The following is a 17,536-nucleotide window of genomic DNA, read 5'->3' on the forward strand; positions in this document are numbered from 1 at the left end:
GTCGAGATCAAGCTGGCATTTTTCAAGGTGCTTCGGCTCTGGTTATCAAGGGAACCAATGATCCACCAACGCTCGAAGCATTAGCAGTCAGAGAGGCTTTGGCGCTTGCCGATGATCTTAATAGTCGCAGAATACATGTCGCTACTGACTGCAAAGTTGTACTGGACGACATCAAGAACAAAACACCAGCTATCTATGGAGCTATTCTGCATGAAATCATAGACCATAGTTCCACTTTTATTTCATGTACCTTTGTGCATGAGTTTAGGAGCTCCAATTTCGAGGCTCACAATCTAGCGAAGCATAGTTTGAATTTGGGGGTTGGCCGCCATGTGTGGTTAGGCAATCCTGGTAATCTTTCTTTTGTACCTTTGAACATTGGCACAAGTTAAATAAAGCTTCGCGTGATTGTCTCAAAAAAAAAAAATCTCTGCCCCTCTCCGGTGCTCTCCTCCGGCTCAGAGCAGAGCCCACTTGGGCCCTGTCGCCTCCGAGGAGCAGCCAGGAGTCGGCGTCGCCGGCGAGAAGTTGGCCTCATCGCCAACGGTGACCTCGGGCTCCTGTCGGCGGTTATTCAAGGTAAATTTCTTACCTTTGGACTGCTTCTTCTTGACATTATCTCCAGTTGCATGTAGTAACTGGTCCTCTACTGAATTGATCCAGAAATAAATTAACACAAAGCAGCCTAGCTATTTCTCAACCAAAACAGAAAACAAAAATAAAGACATGAACAAATTACAGCAATTCAGGATGATTAGATTTAGCACATCTCTAATGCGTGCTCCAGTCCGGAGTGTCGCCTTTCCGTTACCAGTCTGGCAGAAACACATGAAGCATTTTTGTACACCAGTATAACTTGAGTGGCTCTTATTACCAGTATATGTTGTGGAACAGGGAAGCAGATTTCTGAGGCTGTTTGTGTTGACCAATACTCTCTCCGTTCCAAAATTAGTACAAAGTTAGTATAAAGTTGGGTCATCTATTTTGAAACGGAGGGAGTAGGTGTGAAGCTCTGTTGCACGTTTAATTGTAACATCGAGTGAGTTTTGGTGGCGATGAACGGTGGCACTTCTAGCAAGAGACGAGTAGAAGCCCCGGCAGAGGGACAGAGCAGCGGCATCGGCAAGAGGCAGAATATCAGCATGGGGATGGACACCCTCGACTGCCCCGTCTGCTTTCATACGCTCGGACCTCCTATATACCAGGTACTTACATGTGCTTACCTGTCTCTCAAAGTTCAGATGAAATTAAAAAGTAACCATTGGATATAATGATAGTACTCCTACTTGCTAAAAACAAGTGTCTTGTGACAGCATGGAACGGAGTAGATATGGTTGCTGAAATTTTGTTTCCGTAGAGAATTAGGACACTAGTATTTTGGTCGAGACCGAAACTGCTAGCACTAATCTACACTGTTTATTAGTCTACAGCTGTTCCCTAGTAGTAGGATATTAATCAGGGGCGCACCCCGCACACACAATGCTACTTGCTAAAAACAGTTTTATTGAGACAACATGGATCAGAATAACTATGGTCGCTGAAATTTCGTTTTCGTAGAGAATTAATCAGGACACTAACATTTTGATCTGAGACTGAAACTGTTTGCAACTCTGTACACCGTTTTCTAGTCCACAGCTCTTCCCTAGTAGGCTATGGATCAGGGGTGGATGATATATATACCTCTCTAATAGCATTATGTTTGGTTTGCCCCCCTTTGGAGTTGTATGTCGGTCATACTATAAGTTACAACTTCAAATTTACAGACTCATGGTATAGTTGCGTAATTTTGTGTGGTACTGACTTATCATGTTGCTATTGTAGTAGAGTACTCAACAGTTCAACTCTGATTTCTGTTAAAAAGTTTTTCTCGCATGAGGATCCGGCTAATTCTTCCTTTTCCACAGTGTTCTGTGGGGCATTTCATATGCTCGTCTTGCCTTCCGAAGCTCGTGCGCAACAAGTGTCACTTATGCTCTGCCGAAACTACCTTCAAGCGCGGGTGCTGGGATGGAACGTCTGATGGAATCAGTCATGGTTCTTTGCTCCAATGCCAATTATGGATGCACCCAGAAGCTCACTTACTACCAGAAAGAAGAGCACGAGAAGGCATGCCCGCGCGCCCCATGTTTCTGCCCGGCGTCCAGCTGCAGCTTTGCTGGGGCAATAGACGCCCTCCTTGAACATTCCGCCTCCGAGCACAAGTGGCCGTGTACAACCATCAAGTACTCCGAAGATGTTGAGCTCTGCCTAGAACCAGGTCTACATTTTCTTCGTACCAAAGACAGAGAAATTTTCCTGCTCAACGTGGCACTAGAGCCGTACGGGCATGCCATCTCTGTCGTCTGCATCCAACCTAAAGCTATAAACTCCAAGTTCAAGTGTAGGATGTCCTATGGTTCCTTTTTGAACGACTATTACCAGAGATCAGTTTACGAGATACGAAGCTCATCGTTATTTGATGGGCTACCAAAGGGATACAACTTAATTCTGCCCAAGGATGAGATAACTGATGATGGAAAGGGTACCTTGCTTACGTTCTCCATTGATGATCCTAATCCTAAAGTAAAGGTGCGTGAACCCATACGTCTGAAACCAGTACGCGGTGTATGATTGAAGTGGTAAAGTTGAGCGCCCTCCGTTCCTAAATATAAGTCTTTTTAGAGATCCCAATTGGGACTACATAAGGAGCAAAATGAGTGAATGTACACTCTAAAATATGTCTATATAGATCTGTATGTAGTTCTTATTGAAATCTCTAAGACGACTTATATTTAGGAACGAAGGAAGTATATGCTAAGAGGCTTTATGATCTCAGACTCTGTTTCGTAGTTGTTTCGATGAAGTGCACTCTGTTTAGGTTTCCAGTTCATGTAAGGAATGTTTTACTGATTTGGGAGGCGCCGGATCAAATGTTTGATGCTATGAAAATTGTGACACCGCCGTGAAGTTGTGTCTGAAGTACTAAATGATCATTTGGTTCTGCTGACTGATGCAATATTTATTCTTCGCTGCTTTTAAATCGTGTCATGGACCAAAACTGCTCAGGGTTTCAAATGCTCTTTGTAACAAGTGAAAGGGGTTACGTTGATCATGTAAGTGTACCTAGCCATAGATTTCAAATGCTCTTTGTTGGATACGCTGTCATCTTTTTGGTTGGTGTTGAAAGATAAAACTTGTCAATTTTGCGAACCAAATTTTAGGTTAAGTTCATAGAAACATAAAACATAAACACAATTTGATTGGAATATTTTAATAACTTTCTAACAGATTCTTCGCCTGAAATAGCAAAAAGGCTCAAATTAAGAAAAGAAAAAAACAATAATATCCAAAATGGAGCCTGCTTTCTTCAGCATGTACTCCGAGGTCTGGTCAGCAGTCCCCTCTTACTTGAGAAATTTGGATATTTGACGCTGAACATCTGGCTTTGCAACATTGCCACTATTAAGACAGACTAAGAAAAATTACCACCCAGACCCAGCTGGTGAACACCTTGATTAACATGCCATTTTCCCTCTTTTACCGATTTCCTTGTCCTTTTTTTCCATTCCATTTACAGACACCGAAAAGGACCAAACTGCCTATAAGGCTACCTAGTTATTTGTCGATTTCGACCAAGCCGCACATCCGCTCGACGTCGTTTGAGAAGGAACTGCTGTTGGTCGGCAGGAGTTCCTCTGAACTACTGGCTGACGCACGGACACTGTGGTGCTATGCGGTAGCTATTTCTCTACACAGATGCATTTTTGGAGAGTGAAAGAGCATGTACACGTGCTCTTTTAGTAGAGAAATATAATTGTGTTGGATTCGTATCATAGCACCACAAAAGAGCTTTCTACCGGTTCCGCTACCTAGCGGCGAGGAACCAGCCATCGTTCGCCTTTTTGGCGACTTGCATTCAAAGAGCTTCCGCTAGCTCAACCATGCAAGCATTGCTCTTCTGCCCAAGAAAGATGAGGCTGAGGTGAGGAGATTTTGGACTACCACCCTATAAGTCTCATACACACCACTATGAAAATCATTGCCAAAGTGCGTTCCAGTCTGCTAGCTCCTTTCATGAAAAACATCGCTTCCAATGCCCAAAGTGCATTCATAAAGAAGAGAAGTATCCACGTTAACATCATGTACGTCAGAAACTTTGCCTGTTGCCTCCATGAAAATAAAAGGTAACCTTGCTTTTCATGCTGGACATTTGCAAGGCTTTTGATTCAATTAGATGGGACTACAAGCTTTGGACGATGCTCTCGTTCTTCAAGGAAAAAAGCTCCTCGTAGTGCGGCATCCGGCGGCGCTGTGGGGGAAGGAGCGCGATGCCAACGGCCTCACTGTCGATCTGGGACAAGATGTGTGCGGCAACAATGGCATGGCCCCTCTTGTGTGGGGAGGAGGGGTGGTGGCAAAGAGGAAAGAGGGAATGGTGCTTGCGGGAGGTGGAAGACGCGTAAGGGAATAAGGTAAAACAGGACGTGGGTGGTAGGGTGGGCCTTAAGCCGGTCACCCAGCGTAAATTGTTTACTTATGTTTTATTGCTCCATAAGATTGCATGGACACACTAGTATAAATAGGGCCTATTGTCCCGGTTCATAAGGGCCTTTAGTCCCGGTTCTGGAACCGGGACTAAAGGGTCGTTACTAAAGCCTCCCCCTTTAGTCTCGGTTCTTACACGAACCGGGACTAAAGGTCGTCCACGTGGCCGCTGCCTGGAGGTCCACCTTTAGTCCCGGTTGGTAGCACCAACCGGTACTAAAGGAAATTTTATGATTTTTTTTGAAAATTTTCTTTTTTATTTTTTTTTTAATTTTTTTTAATTTTTTTTTCAAATTTCTGAATTATTTTAACCTCTAATCTCTAATCACCCTCATCACTGCTCAATTTAACCTCTAATCTCTAATCACCCCTCATCATTCCAAATCATCTAACTTCCCGGACGGTCACCCATCTCACTACTTCAGCCTGAGCACGCTTAACTTCCGAGTTCTATTCTCCCTCGTTTCCAAGTCTGCATTTGTTGTTTTCCTAACAATAGTAAGATGTCAATCCTACTAACCCTCATGAATTTAGCTTGAGCATGAAGTCACACATTTCACTGTTTCAGTTTGAAATTATTGTTCTAGAAAAATAATAATTATTTAGTAACACTAATATTTCTTGAATAAGTAGCTTGACCACAAATTGACCATAGTTTGACCACAATTTGACAACAGTTTGACCAGATTTGACCAAAATTCAAAAACACTGAAATAATTATTTAGTAACACTAATATTTCTTGAATAAGTAGTTTGACAATTGTTTGACCACAGTTTGACCCCAAAATTCAAAAAAATTGAAATAATTATTTAATAACACTAATATTCTTGAATAATTATTTAGTAACACTAATACTTCTTGAATAAGTAGTTTGACCATAGTTTGACCAGATTTAACAAAAATAAAAAAAAATAGAAAAACTGAAATTTGAGCATAACTTTTTTTTCCTTTTAGAATTTGAGGATTCTAAAAATTTGCAAACAGAGAATGTCATGGGAATGGAGATCTGCCGCGCCGGCATTAGACTAGTCAATTAGTTGAAGTATGTTCTAAATTATACCTCCAGAGTCGGACGAGCTTCACTTTTAGTTGAAGTATGTCGGAAATGTATTGAATTTCGTCCTGTTTATATGAAATCCGTTGTGTTTGCATTAATTCCGTCCGGTTAGTTCAAACAGTGGTTGAAATGTATGCGGGTTCTGTTGGATGGACAGCTCCCGCATCAGTATCCTTGGACGGGTCTCCTCTGTTCCTGGACAGATGCCGGAGCAAATTTCTCGGTTAGCACCTGAGATGCCCTCATCGCTCAAGCCATTCCACATGGCAGGCTGTCCAAATCTAAGAAACCTGTTACAATTCCAATAACTATCCTTAATTAGATACAACACTTTGCGACATTGCAGACACGCCTTAATTAGATATACAGTTGTAGCCATCAAACAATCAGAGTCCACGTGCGGTGCTGGGCGCTGAATCGATCAAAGTATAGATCGATTTTCTGGTAGTAATTGTATACGTGGGTGTCCAGTTCCGGCTACAAGTCCTAGCACTACACGTCCATGTACGTCCAGGGAAGGATCGATTGTTAGCCAGAAGCTAGTTGCAGATCGATGGTTAGCAAGAAGCTACAAGTGCTTCCCTTCATTGTCGTTTGTCGTCCCGTCGCCAGTCGCCGGAAGTACTACGGCAGCTCGACGCCGGGCGTCGGCAAACATGACAGACCAGATTTGACCAAAATCCAAAAAAACTGAAATAATTATTTAGTAACACTAATATTCTTGAATAATTATTTAGTAACACTAATACTTCTTGAAGAAGTACTTTGACCATAGTTTGACCAGATTTAATAAAAAATAAAAAAATTCAAAAAAAATTGAAATTTGAGCATAACTTCTTTTCCTTTTAGAATTTCAGGATTCTAAAAATTTACAAACAGGGATGTATTAGGAATGGAGATCTGCCGCGCCGGCATTAGACTAGTCGATTAGTTGAAGTATGTTCTAAATTATACCTCCAGAGTCGGACGAGCTTCACTTTTAGTTGAAGTATGTCGGAAATGTATTGAATTTCGTCCTGTTTATATGAAATCCGTTGTGTTTGCATTAATTCCGTCCGGTTAGTTCAAACAGTGGTTGAAATGTATGCGGGTTTTGTTGGATGGACAGCTCCCGCATCAGTATCCTTGGACGGGTCTCCTCTGTTCCTGGACAGATGCCGGAGCAAATTTCTCGGTTAGCACCTGAGATGCCCTCATCGCTCAAGCCATTCCACATGGCAGGCTGTCCAAATCTAAGAAACCTGTTACAATTCCAATAACTATCCTTAATTAGATACAACACTTTGCGACATTGCAGACACGCCTTAATTAGATATACAGTTGTAGCCATCAAACAATCAGAGTCCACGTGCGGTGCTGGGCGCTGAATCGATCAAAGTATAGATCGATTTTCTGGTAGTAATTGTATACGTGGGTGTCCAGTTCCGGCTACAAGTCCTAGCACTACACGTCCATGTACGTCCAGGGAAGGATCGATTGTTAGCCAGAAGCTAGTTGCAGATCGATGGTTAGCAAGAAGCTACAAGTGCTTCCCTTCATCGTCGTTTGTCGTCCCGTCGCCAGTCGCCGGAAGTACTACGGCAGCTCGACGCCGGGCGTCGGCAAACATGACAGACCAGATTTGACCAAAATCCAAAAAAACTGAAATAATTATTTAGTAACACTAATATTCTTGAATAATTATTTAGTAACACTAATACTTCTTGAAGAAGTACTTTGACCATAGTTTGACCAGATTTAATAAAAAATAAAAAAATTCAAAAAAAATTGAAATTTGAGCATAACTTCTTTTCCTTTTAGAATTTCAGGATTCTAAAACTTTACAAACAGGGATGTATTAGGAATGGAGATCTGCCGCGCCGGCATTAGACTAGTCGATTAGTTGAAGTATGTTCAAAATTATACCTCCAGAGTCGGACGAGCTCGGCTTTTAGTTGGAGTATGTCGGAAATGTAATGAATTTCGTCCTCTTTATATGAAATCCGTTGTGTTTGCATTAATTCCGTCCGGTTAGTTCAAACAGTGGTTGAAATTTATGCGGGTTCTGTTGGATGGACAGCTCCCGCATCAGTATCCTTGGACGGGTCTCCTCTGTTCGTGGACAGATGCCGGAGCAAATTTGTCGGTTAGCACCTGAGATGCCCTCATCGCTCGAGCCATGCCACATGGCAGGCTGTCCAAATCTAAGAAACCTGTTACAATTCCAATAACTATCCTTAATTACATACAACACTTTGCGACATTGCAGACACGCCTTAATTAGATATAGAGGTGTACCATCAAACAATCAGAGTCCGCGTGCGGTGCTGGGCGCTGAATCAATCAAAGTATAGATTGATCGGCTGTTGTAATTGTATACGTGTGTGTCCTGTTACGGCTACAAGTCCTAGCACTACACGTCCACGTACGTCCAGGGAAGGACTGATTGTTAGCCAGAAGCTAGTTGCGGATCGATTGTTAGCAATAAGCTACAAGTGCTTGCCTTCATCGTCGTTCGTCGTCCCGTCGGCAGTCGCCGGAAATACTACGGCAGCTCGACGCCGGGCGTCGGCAAACATGACAGACCAGATTTGACCAAAATTCAAAAAAACTGAAATAATTATTTAGTAACACTAATATTCTTGAATAATTATTTAGTAACACTAATACTTCTTCAATAAGTAGTTTGACCATAGTTTGACCAGATTTAACAAAAATTAAAAAAAAACTGAAATTTGAGCATAACTTCTTTTTTACTTTTAGAATTTGAGGATTCTAAAAGTTTGCAAACAGGGAATGTCATGAGAATGGAGATCTGTCGCGCCGGCATTAGACTAGTCGATTAGTTGAAGTACGTTCAAAATTATACCTCCAGAGTCGGACGAGCTCCGCTTTTAGTTGACCTATGTCGGAAATGTAATGAATTTTGTCCTCTTTATATGAAATCCGTTGTGTTTGCATTAATTCTGTCCGGTTAGTTCAAACAGTGGTTGAAATGTATGCAGGTTCTGTTGGATGGACAGCTCCCGCATCAGTATCCTTGGACGGGTCTCCTCTGTTCGTGGACAGATGCCGGAGCAAATATGTCGGTTAGCACCTGAGATGCCCTCATCGCTCGAGCCATGCCACATGGCAGACTGTCCAAATCTAAGAAACCTGTTACAATTTCAATAACTATTCTTAATTAGATACAAGACTTTGCGACATTGCAGACACGCCTTAATTACATATACAGTTGTAGCCATCAAACAATCAGAGTCCGCATGCGGTGCTGGGCGCTGAATCGATCAAAGTATAGATCGATCGGCTGGTAATAATTGTATACGTGGGTGTCCTGTTTCGGCTACAAGTCCTAGCACTACACGTCCACGTACGTCCATGGAAGGATCGATTGTTAGGCAGGAGCTAGTTGCGGATCGATTGTTAGCAAGAAGCTACAAGTGCTTCCCTTCATCGTTGTTCGTCGTCCCGTCGCCAGTCGCAGGAAGTACTACGGCAGCTCGACGCCGGGCGTCGGCAAATATGACAGACCAGATTTGACCAAAATTCAAGAAAATTGAAATAATTATTTAGTAACACTAATATTCTTGAATAATTATTTAGTAACACTAATACTTCTTGAATAAGTAGTTTGATCATAGTTTGACCAGATTTAATGAAAATAAAAAAAAACTGAAATTTGAGCATAACTTTTTTTCCTTTAGAATTTGAGGATTCTAAAAGTTTGCAAACAGGGAATGTCATGGGAATGGAGATCTGCCGCGCCGGCATTAGACTAGTCGATTAGTTGAAGTATGTTCAAAATTAGACCTCTAGAGTCGGACGAGCTCTGCTTTTAGTTGAAGTATGTCGGAAATGTAATGAATTTCGTCCTCTTTATATGAAATCCGTTGTGTTTGCATTAATTCCGTCCGGTTAGTTCAAACAGTGGTTGAAATGTATGCGGGTTCTGTTGGATGGACAGCTCCCGCATCAGTATCCTTGGACAGGTCCCCCTCTGTTCGTGGACAGATGCCGGAGCAAATTTGTCGGTTAGCACATGAGATGCCCTCATCGCTCGAGCCATGCCACATGGCAGGCTGTCCAAATCTAAGAAACCTGTTACAATTCCAATAACTATTCTTAATTAGATACAACACTTTGCGACATTGCAGACACGCCTTAATTAGATATACAGTTGTAGCCATCAAACAATCAGAGTCCGCGTGCGGTGCTGGGCGCTGAATCGATCAAAGTATAGATCGATCAGCTGGTAGTAATTGTATACGTGCGTGTCCTGTTCCGGCTATAAGTCCTAGCACTACACGTCCACGTACGTCCAGGGAAGGATCGATTGTTAGCCAGAAGCTAGTTGCGGATCGATTGTTAGCAAGAAGCTACAAGTGCTTCCCTTCAACATTGTTCGCCGTCCCGTTGCCAGTCGCTGGAAGTACTAGGGCAGCTCGACGCCGGGCGTCGGCAAACATGATAGAACAGATTTGACCAAAATTCAAAAAAACTGAAATAATTATTTAGTAACACTAATATTCTTGAATAATTATTTAGGAACACTAATACTTCTTGAAGAAGTACTTTGACCATAGTTTGACCAGATATAAAAAAAATAAAAAAATTCAAAAAAATTTGAAATTTGAGCATAACTTTTTTTCCTTTTAGAATATGAGGATTCTAAAAATTTGCAAACAGGGATGTCATGGGAATGGAGATCTGCCGCGCCGGTATTAGACTAGTCGATTAGTTGAAGTATGTTCAAAATTATACCTCCTGAGTCGGACGAGCTCCGCTTTTAGTTGAAGTATGTCGGAAATGTAATGAATTTTGTCCTCTTTATATGAAATCCGTTGTGTTTGCATTAATTCCGTCCGGTTAGTTCAAACAGTGGTTGAAATGTATGCGGGTTCTGTTGGATGGACAGCTCCCGCATCAGTATCCTTGGACGGCTCTCCTCTGTTCGTGGACAGATACCGGAGCAAATTTATCGGTTAGCACCTAAGATGCCCTCATCGCTCGAGCCATGCCACGTGACAGGCTATCCAAATCTAAGAAACCTGTTACAATTCCAATAACTATCCTTAATTAGATACAAGACTTTGCGACATTGCAGACACGCCTTAATTATATATACAGTTATAGCCATCAAACAATCAGAGTCCGCGTGCGGTGCTGCGCGCTGAATCGATCAAAGTATAGATAGATCGGCTGGTAGTAATTGTATGCGTGCGTGTCCTGTTCCGGCTACAAGTCCTAGCACTACACGTCCACGTACGTCCAGGGAAGGATCGATTGTTAGGCAGAAACTAGTTGCGGATCGATTGTTAGCAAGAAGCTACAAGTGCTTTCCTTCATCGTTGTTCGTCGTCCCGTCGCCAGTCGCCGGAAGTACTACGGCAGCTCAACGCCGGGCGTCAGCAAACATGACAGACCAGATTTGACCAAAATTCAAAAAAACTGAAATAATTATTTAATAACACTAATATTCTTGAATAATTATTTAGTAGCACTAATAGTTCTTTAATAAGTAGTTTGACCATAGTTTGACCAGATTTAACAAAAATTAAAAAAATAAAAAAAACTGAAATTTGAGCATAACTTTTTTTCGTTTTAGAATTTGAGGATTCTAAAAATTTGCAAACAAAGAATGTCATGGGAATGGAGATCTGCCGCACCGGCATTAGACTAGTCGATTAGTTGAAGTATGTTCAAAATTATACCTCCAGAGTCGGACGAGCTCCGCTTTTAGTTGAAGTATGTCGGAAATGTAATGAATTTTGTCCTCTCTATATGAAATCCGTTGTGTTTGCATTAATTCCGTCCGGTTAGTCCAAACAGTGGTTGAAATGTATGCGGGTTCTGTTGGATGGACAGCTCCCGCATCAGTATCCTTGGACGGGTCTCCTCTGTTCGTGGACAGATGCCGGAGCAAATTTGTCGGTTAGCACCTGAGATGCCCTCATCGCTCGAGCCATGCCACATGGCAGGCTGTCCAAATCTAAGAAACCTGTTACAATTCCAATAACTATCCTTAATTACATACAACAATTTGCGACATTGCAGACACGCCTTAATTAGATATAGAGGTGTACCATCAAACAATCAGAGTCCGCGTGCGGTGCTGGGCGCTGAATCGATCAAAGTATAGATCGATCGGCTGGTAGTAATTGTATACGTGTGTGTCCTGTTTCGGCTACAAGTCCTAACACTACACGTCCACGTACGTCAGGGAAGGATCGATTGTTAGCCAGAAGCTAGTTGCGGATCGATTGTTAGCAAGAAGCTACAAGTGCTTCCCTTCATCGTCGTTCGTCGTCCCGACGCCAGTCGCCGGAAGTACTACGGCAGCTCGACGCCGGGCGTCAGCAAACATGAGAGACTAGATTTGACCAAAATTCAAAAAAACTGAAAAAATTATTTAGTAACACTAATATTCTTGAATAATTATTTAGTAACAATAATACTTCTTGAATAAGTAGTTTGACCAGATTTAACAAAAAATAAAAAAATTTCAAAAAAAATGAAATTTGAGCATAACTTTTTTTTCCTTTTAGAATTTGAGGATTCTAAAAATTTGCAAACAAAAAATGTCATGGGAATGGAGATCTGCCGCGCCGTCATTAGACTAGTCGATTAGTTGAAGTATGTTCAAAATTATACCTCCTGAGTCGGACCAGCTCCACTTTTAGTTGAAGTATGTCGGAAATGTAATGAATTTCGTCCTGTTTATATGAAATCCATTGTGTTTGCATTAATTCCGTCCGCTTAGTTCAAACAGTGGTTGAAATATATGCGGGTTCTGTTGGATGGACAACTCCCGCATCAGTATCCTTGGACGGGTCTCCTCTGTTCGTGGACAGATGCCGGAGCAAATTTGTCGGTTAGCACCTGAGATGCCCTCATCGCTCGAGCCATGCCACATGGCAGGCTGTCCAAATCTAAGAAACCTGTTACAATTTCAATAACTATCCTTAATTAGATACAACACTTTGCGACATTGCAGACACGCCTTAATAAGATATACAGTTGTAGCCATCAAACAATCAGAGTCCGCGTGCGGGGCTGGGCGCTGAATCGATCAAAGTATAGATCGATCGGCTGGTAGTAATTGTATACGTGCGTGTCCTGTTCCGGCTATAAGTCCTAGCACTACACGTCCACGTACGTCCAAGGAAGGATCAATTGTTAGCCAGAAGCTAGTTGCGGATCAATTGTTAACAAGAAGCTACAAGTGCTTCCCTTCATCGTCGTTCGTCGTCCCGTCACCAGTCGCCGGAAGTACTACGGTAGCTCGACGCCGGGCGTCGGCAAACATGACAGACCAGATTTGACCAAAATTCAAAAAAACTGAAATAATTATTTAGTAACACTAATATTCTTGAATAATTATTTGGTAACACTAATAGTTCTTGAATAAGTAGTTTGACCATAGTTTGACCAGATTTAAAGATAATAAAAAAAATTCAAAAAAATTGAAATTTGAGCATAACTTTTTTTTCTTTTAGAATTTGAGGATTCTAAAAATTTGCAAACAGGGATGTCATGGGAATGGAGATCTGCCGCGCCGGCATTAGACTAGTCGATTAGTTGAAGTATGTTTAAAATTATACCTCCTGAGTCGGACGAGCTCCGCTTTTAGTTGAAGTATGTCGGAAATGTAATGAATTTCGTCCTCTCTATATGAAATCCGTTGTGTTTGCATTAATTCCGTCCGGTTAGTTCAAACAGTGGTTGAAATGTATGCGGGTTCTGTTGGATGGACAGCTCCCGCATCAGTATCCTTGGACGGGTCTCCTCTTTTCGTGGACAGATGCCGGAGCAAATTTGTCGGTTAGCACCTGAGATGCCCTCATCGCTCGAGCCATGCCACATGACAGGCTGTCCAAATCTAAGAAACCTGTTACAATTCCAATAACTATCCTTAATTAGATACAACACTATGCGACATTGCAGACACGCCTTAATTAGATATACAGTTGTAGCCATCAAACAATCAGAGTCTGCGTGCGGTGGTGGGCGCTGAATCGATCAAAGTATAGATTGATCGGCTGGTAGTAATTGTATACGTGCGTGTCCTGTTCCGGCTACAACTCCTAGCACTACACGTCCACGTACGTCCAGGGAAGGATCGATTGTTAGCAAGAAATTAGTTGCGGATCGATTGTTAGTCAGAAGCTACAAGTGCTTCCCTTCATCGTCGTTCGTCGTCCCGTCGCCAGTTGCCGGAAGTACTACGGCAGCTCGACGCCGGGCGTCGGCAAACATGACAGACCAGTTTTGACCAAAATTCAAAAAAACTTAAATAATTATTCAGTAACACTAATATTCTTGAATAATTATTTAGTAACACTAATACTTCTTGAATAAGTAGTTTGACCATAGTTTGACTAGATTTAAAAAAAATTAAAAAAATAAAAAAAAACTGAAATTTGAGCATAATTTTTTTTCTTTTTAGAATTTGAGGATTCTAAAATTTTGCAAACAAGGAATGTCATGGGAATGGAGATCTGCCGCGCCGGTATTAGACTAGTCGATTAGTTGAAGTATGTTCAAAATTATACCTCCAGAGTCGGACGAGCTCCGCTTTTAGTTGAAGTATGTCGGAAATGTAATGAATTTCGTCCTTTTTATATGAAATCCGTTGTGTTTACATTAATTCCGTCCGGTTAGTTCAAACAATGGTTGAAATTTATGCGGGTTCTGTTGGATGGACACCTCCCGCATCAGTGTCCTTGGACGGGTCTCCTCTGTTCGTGGACAGATGCCGGAGCAAATTTGTCGGTTAGCACCTGAGATGCCCTCATCGCTCGAGCCATGCCACATGGCAGGCTGTTCAAATATAAGAAACCTGTTACAATTCCAATAACTGTCCTTAATTAGATACAACACTTTGCGACATTGCAGACACGCCTTAATTACATATATACAGTTGTAGCCATCAAACAATTAGAGTCCGCGTGCGGTGCTGGGCGCTGAATCGATCAAAATATAGATCGATCGGTTGGTAGTAATTATATACGTGCGTGTCCTGTTCCGGCTACAAGTCCTAGCACTACACGTCCACGTACGTCCAGGGAAGGATCGATTGTTAGCCAGAAGCTAGTTGCGGATCGATTGTTAGCAAGAAGCTACAAGTGCTTCCCTTCATCGTCGTTCGTCGTCCCGTCGCCAGTCGCCGGAAGTACTACGGCAGCTCGACGCCGGGCGTCGGCAAACATGACAGACCAGATTTGACCAAAATTTAAAAAAACTGAAATAATTATTTAGTAACACTAATACTTCTTGAATAAGTAGTTTGACCATAGTTTGACCAGATTTAACAAAAATAAAAAAACAAAAAAAAACTGAAATTTGAGCATAATTTTTTTTCCTTTTAGAATTTGAGGATTCTAAAAGTTTGCAAACAGGGAATGTCATGGGAATGGAGATCTGCCGCGCCGGCATTAGACTAGTCGATTAGTTGAAGTATGTTCAAAATTATACCTCCAGAGTCGGACGAGCTCCAATTTTAGTTGAAGTATGTCGGAAATGTAATGAATTTCGTCCTCTTTATATGAAATACGTTGTGTTTGCATTAATTCCGTCCGGTTAGTTCAAACAGTGGTTGAAATGTATGCGGGTTCTTTTGGATGGACAGCTCCCGCATCAGTATCCTTGGACGGGTCTCCTCTATTCGTGGACAGATGCCAGAGCAAATTTATCGGTTAGCACATGAGATGCCCTCATCGCTCGAGCCATGCCACATGGCAGGCTGTGCAAATCTAAGAAACCTGTTACAATTCCAATAACTATCCTTAATTAGATACAACACTTTGCGACATTGCAGACACGCCTTAATTAGATATACAGTTGTAGCCATCAAACAATCAGAGTCCGCGTGCTGTGCTGGGCACTGAATCGATCAAAGTATAGATCGATCGGCTGGTAGTAATTGTATACGTGCGTGTCCTGTTCCGGCTACAACTCCTAGCACTACACGTCCACGTACGTCCAGGGAAGGATCGATTGTTAGGCAGAAGTTAGTTGCAGATCGATTTTTAGCAAGAAGCTACAAGTGCTTCCCTTCATCGTCGTTCATCGTCCCGTCGTGTCACAGCCCTAGAATTTGTTTGTCATTAGTTGCATTAAGGCATTCATGCATCATGTTTAAAATTCATGAAACTTGAAATGGGGATGACAAACCCTAGCACTAAATAAAATGCAATTAGGATCAAAATAAAATATTTTCAATAAACCCAGAATGCCCTTTAGAAAAGTTTATTATTTTTGTTAAAGGTGAAAACCTCTGCCATCAATGATGCACATATTTCTAGGCCATTCTGGATTTTTGAATTAAATCCTATTGTATTTGACCTTGGGCATTTAAATACTATAAATAATTTAAATGTTCAAATAAATGTTGGAAATTGTTAAGGGTCACTGAAATAATTCAGAAAGCACCCATAATTGTTTCCAGGATTTTATAAAGTGATTTGATATTTTAAATCAAATCAAAACAAACTACAGAAAATAGAAAATAGAATTAAATAGAAATAAGAGAGAGAGAGCAGAAGATCTTACCTGGCGCTCACCTGGTAGCCCACCTGGCCCAGCAGCACGGCCCAGCCCGCCACCGCTACCCCCCCTGTCGTCTTCCTCCCCTCGCACCGAAGCAGCTCGGTGGCGGGCGCCGACGCCGCCCTGGCCACCTCCTGCTTGCCACCGAGGCGCCCCGACGCGTCTAGATGGCGCCACTCACCTCCCTGCCTCTCTCCCTCGCTCTCCCGCGCTCTCACCCCCTTCCCTGGATCTCTCCCTCTCTCGCCCGACCGCTGCCGCCGCCACCGTCCACTACCACCGCAGCCACCGCCGTCGTTTCGCCCTACTAGAGAGTCCATCGGCTCCGCCTAGTCCCCTGCTACCTCTCCGTTGAGACACGCGTCGTCGGATGCCCTGCTGCCTCGCCAGCGACCCGTCTTCTCCACGCACGGCCGCCGGACACCGTCTGTCGATTCGCCGTCTTTGCCGCCTCCCCGAGCTCGCCGTCTGCTCCAACCGACCCCCCGTGAGCTCCTCCACCGTTTCCCCCTCTTCCCCACTTCTTTTGATCGTCGTAGGCATCGCCCCTGGATGCCCGTAGCATGCCGCCGCCCGAGCTCATCGTCGACGTAGCTCCGGTGACCATTTGGTCACCCCGGCGAGCCTAACGCGTTCGCAGCGTTCCGTAGAGCATTCCTAGCGCAAGCCCCCTCCCGTTTGCATGCCGCAGCAGCTAACCCGTGGCCACCCGAACTCCGGCCGCCGCCTTGGAGCTCGCCGTCGTCAGCTCCGGCCTCCCCACGACCCAGCAACCGCACCGTTTGACGCGCGGGAGCAAGGGCTCTCCAACGAGCCGAAGCACGGCCTCGCCCGTACCCTGTAGCGTGTTTCCGACGGCCGCCACCGTCCCGGGCCTCGCCGGCGTCGAGACGCCGGCGGGATTGACCCTACTGACCAGGGGTTTGACCTCCCCTGGGTCCATGACAGGTGGACCCCCGCCATCAGGTGATTAGCTTAATGCTAATCACCACCTAATCTAACCCCCTGACACTGACATGTGGGCCCTAGTGCCCCTAATCTTTAATTAAACTAAACTAACCCCCCTGTCTAACCTGTGTCACTGACGTGTGGACCCCACACGTCAGGTTTGACCCGAGCCAGCCCAGTTGACTCTGCTGACGTCACAGTGACGTGGTGCTGACGCCATAATTCATTTCTGGATTTATATTATTGAGGAAATTCCAGAAAATTGTAAAAACTTCTAAAAATCATAGAAATTCAACCGTAACTCCAAATTAAATAATTTATATATGAAAAATTATCAGAAAAATTCAAGGAATCCATCTGTACCATTTTCATGCATGTTTGAAAAATGTTTGTCCTCTGTTTTGGTCAAAACCAATAAAGGGCATTTGAATAATCACATATGGAGTTTGAGTTTGAATCTTGTATTCAAACCAACTTCA

The 17,536-nt window shown here is 43.1% G+C and overlaps 2 protein-coding genes across 2 annotated transcripts in view; one reads left to right on the forward strand and one right to left on the reverse strand.

Annotated features, from left to right (window-relative positions):
* Positions 1-2,007: 2,007 nt before the first annotated feature.
* Positions 2,008-4,450, forward strand: LOC123067177 (uncharacterized). Its single transcript, XM_044490091.1, has 4 exons — positions 2,008-2,594; positions 3,014-3,092; positions 3,557-3,658; positions 4,214-4,450. Exons 1-4 carry the CDS (start codon positions 2,008-2,010, stop codon positions 4,448-4,450), a joined length of 1,005 nt encoding a protein of 334 aa, XP_044346026.1.
* A 1,226-nt stretch (positions 4,451-5,676) lies between these two features.
* Positions 5,677-17,536, reverse strand: part of LOC123067178 (disease resistance protein RGA5-like) — a 152,101-nt gene continuing 140,241 nt past the window's right edge. The window contains exons 4-7 of the mRNA XM_044490092.1: positions 8,547-8,717; positions 7,604-7,774; positions 6,653-6,823; positions 5,677-5,872 (exon numbers count right to left, since the gene is read on the reverse strand). Of these exons, the coding sequence (XP_044346027.1) occupies positions 5,677-5,872; positions 6,653-6,823; positions 7,604-7,774; positions 8,547-8,717 (709 nt within the window). The remainder of the gene's footprint in view (positions 5,873-6,652; positions 6,824-7,603; positions 7,775-8,546; positions 8,718-17,536) is intronic.

The sequence above is a fragment of the Triticum aestivum genome, chromosome 3B (assembly GCF_018294505.1).
Source record: "Triticum aestivum cultivar Chinese Spring chromosome 3B, IWGSC CS RefSeq v2.1, whole genome shotgun sequence".
NCBI lineage: Eukaryota > Viridiplantae > Streptophyta > Magnoliopsida > Poales > Poaceae > Triticum > Triticum aestivum.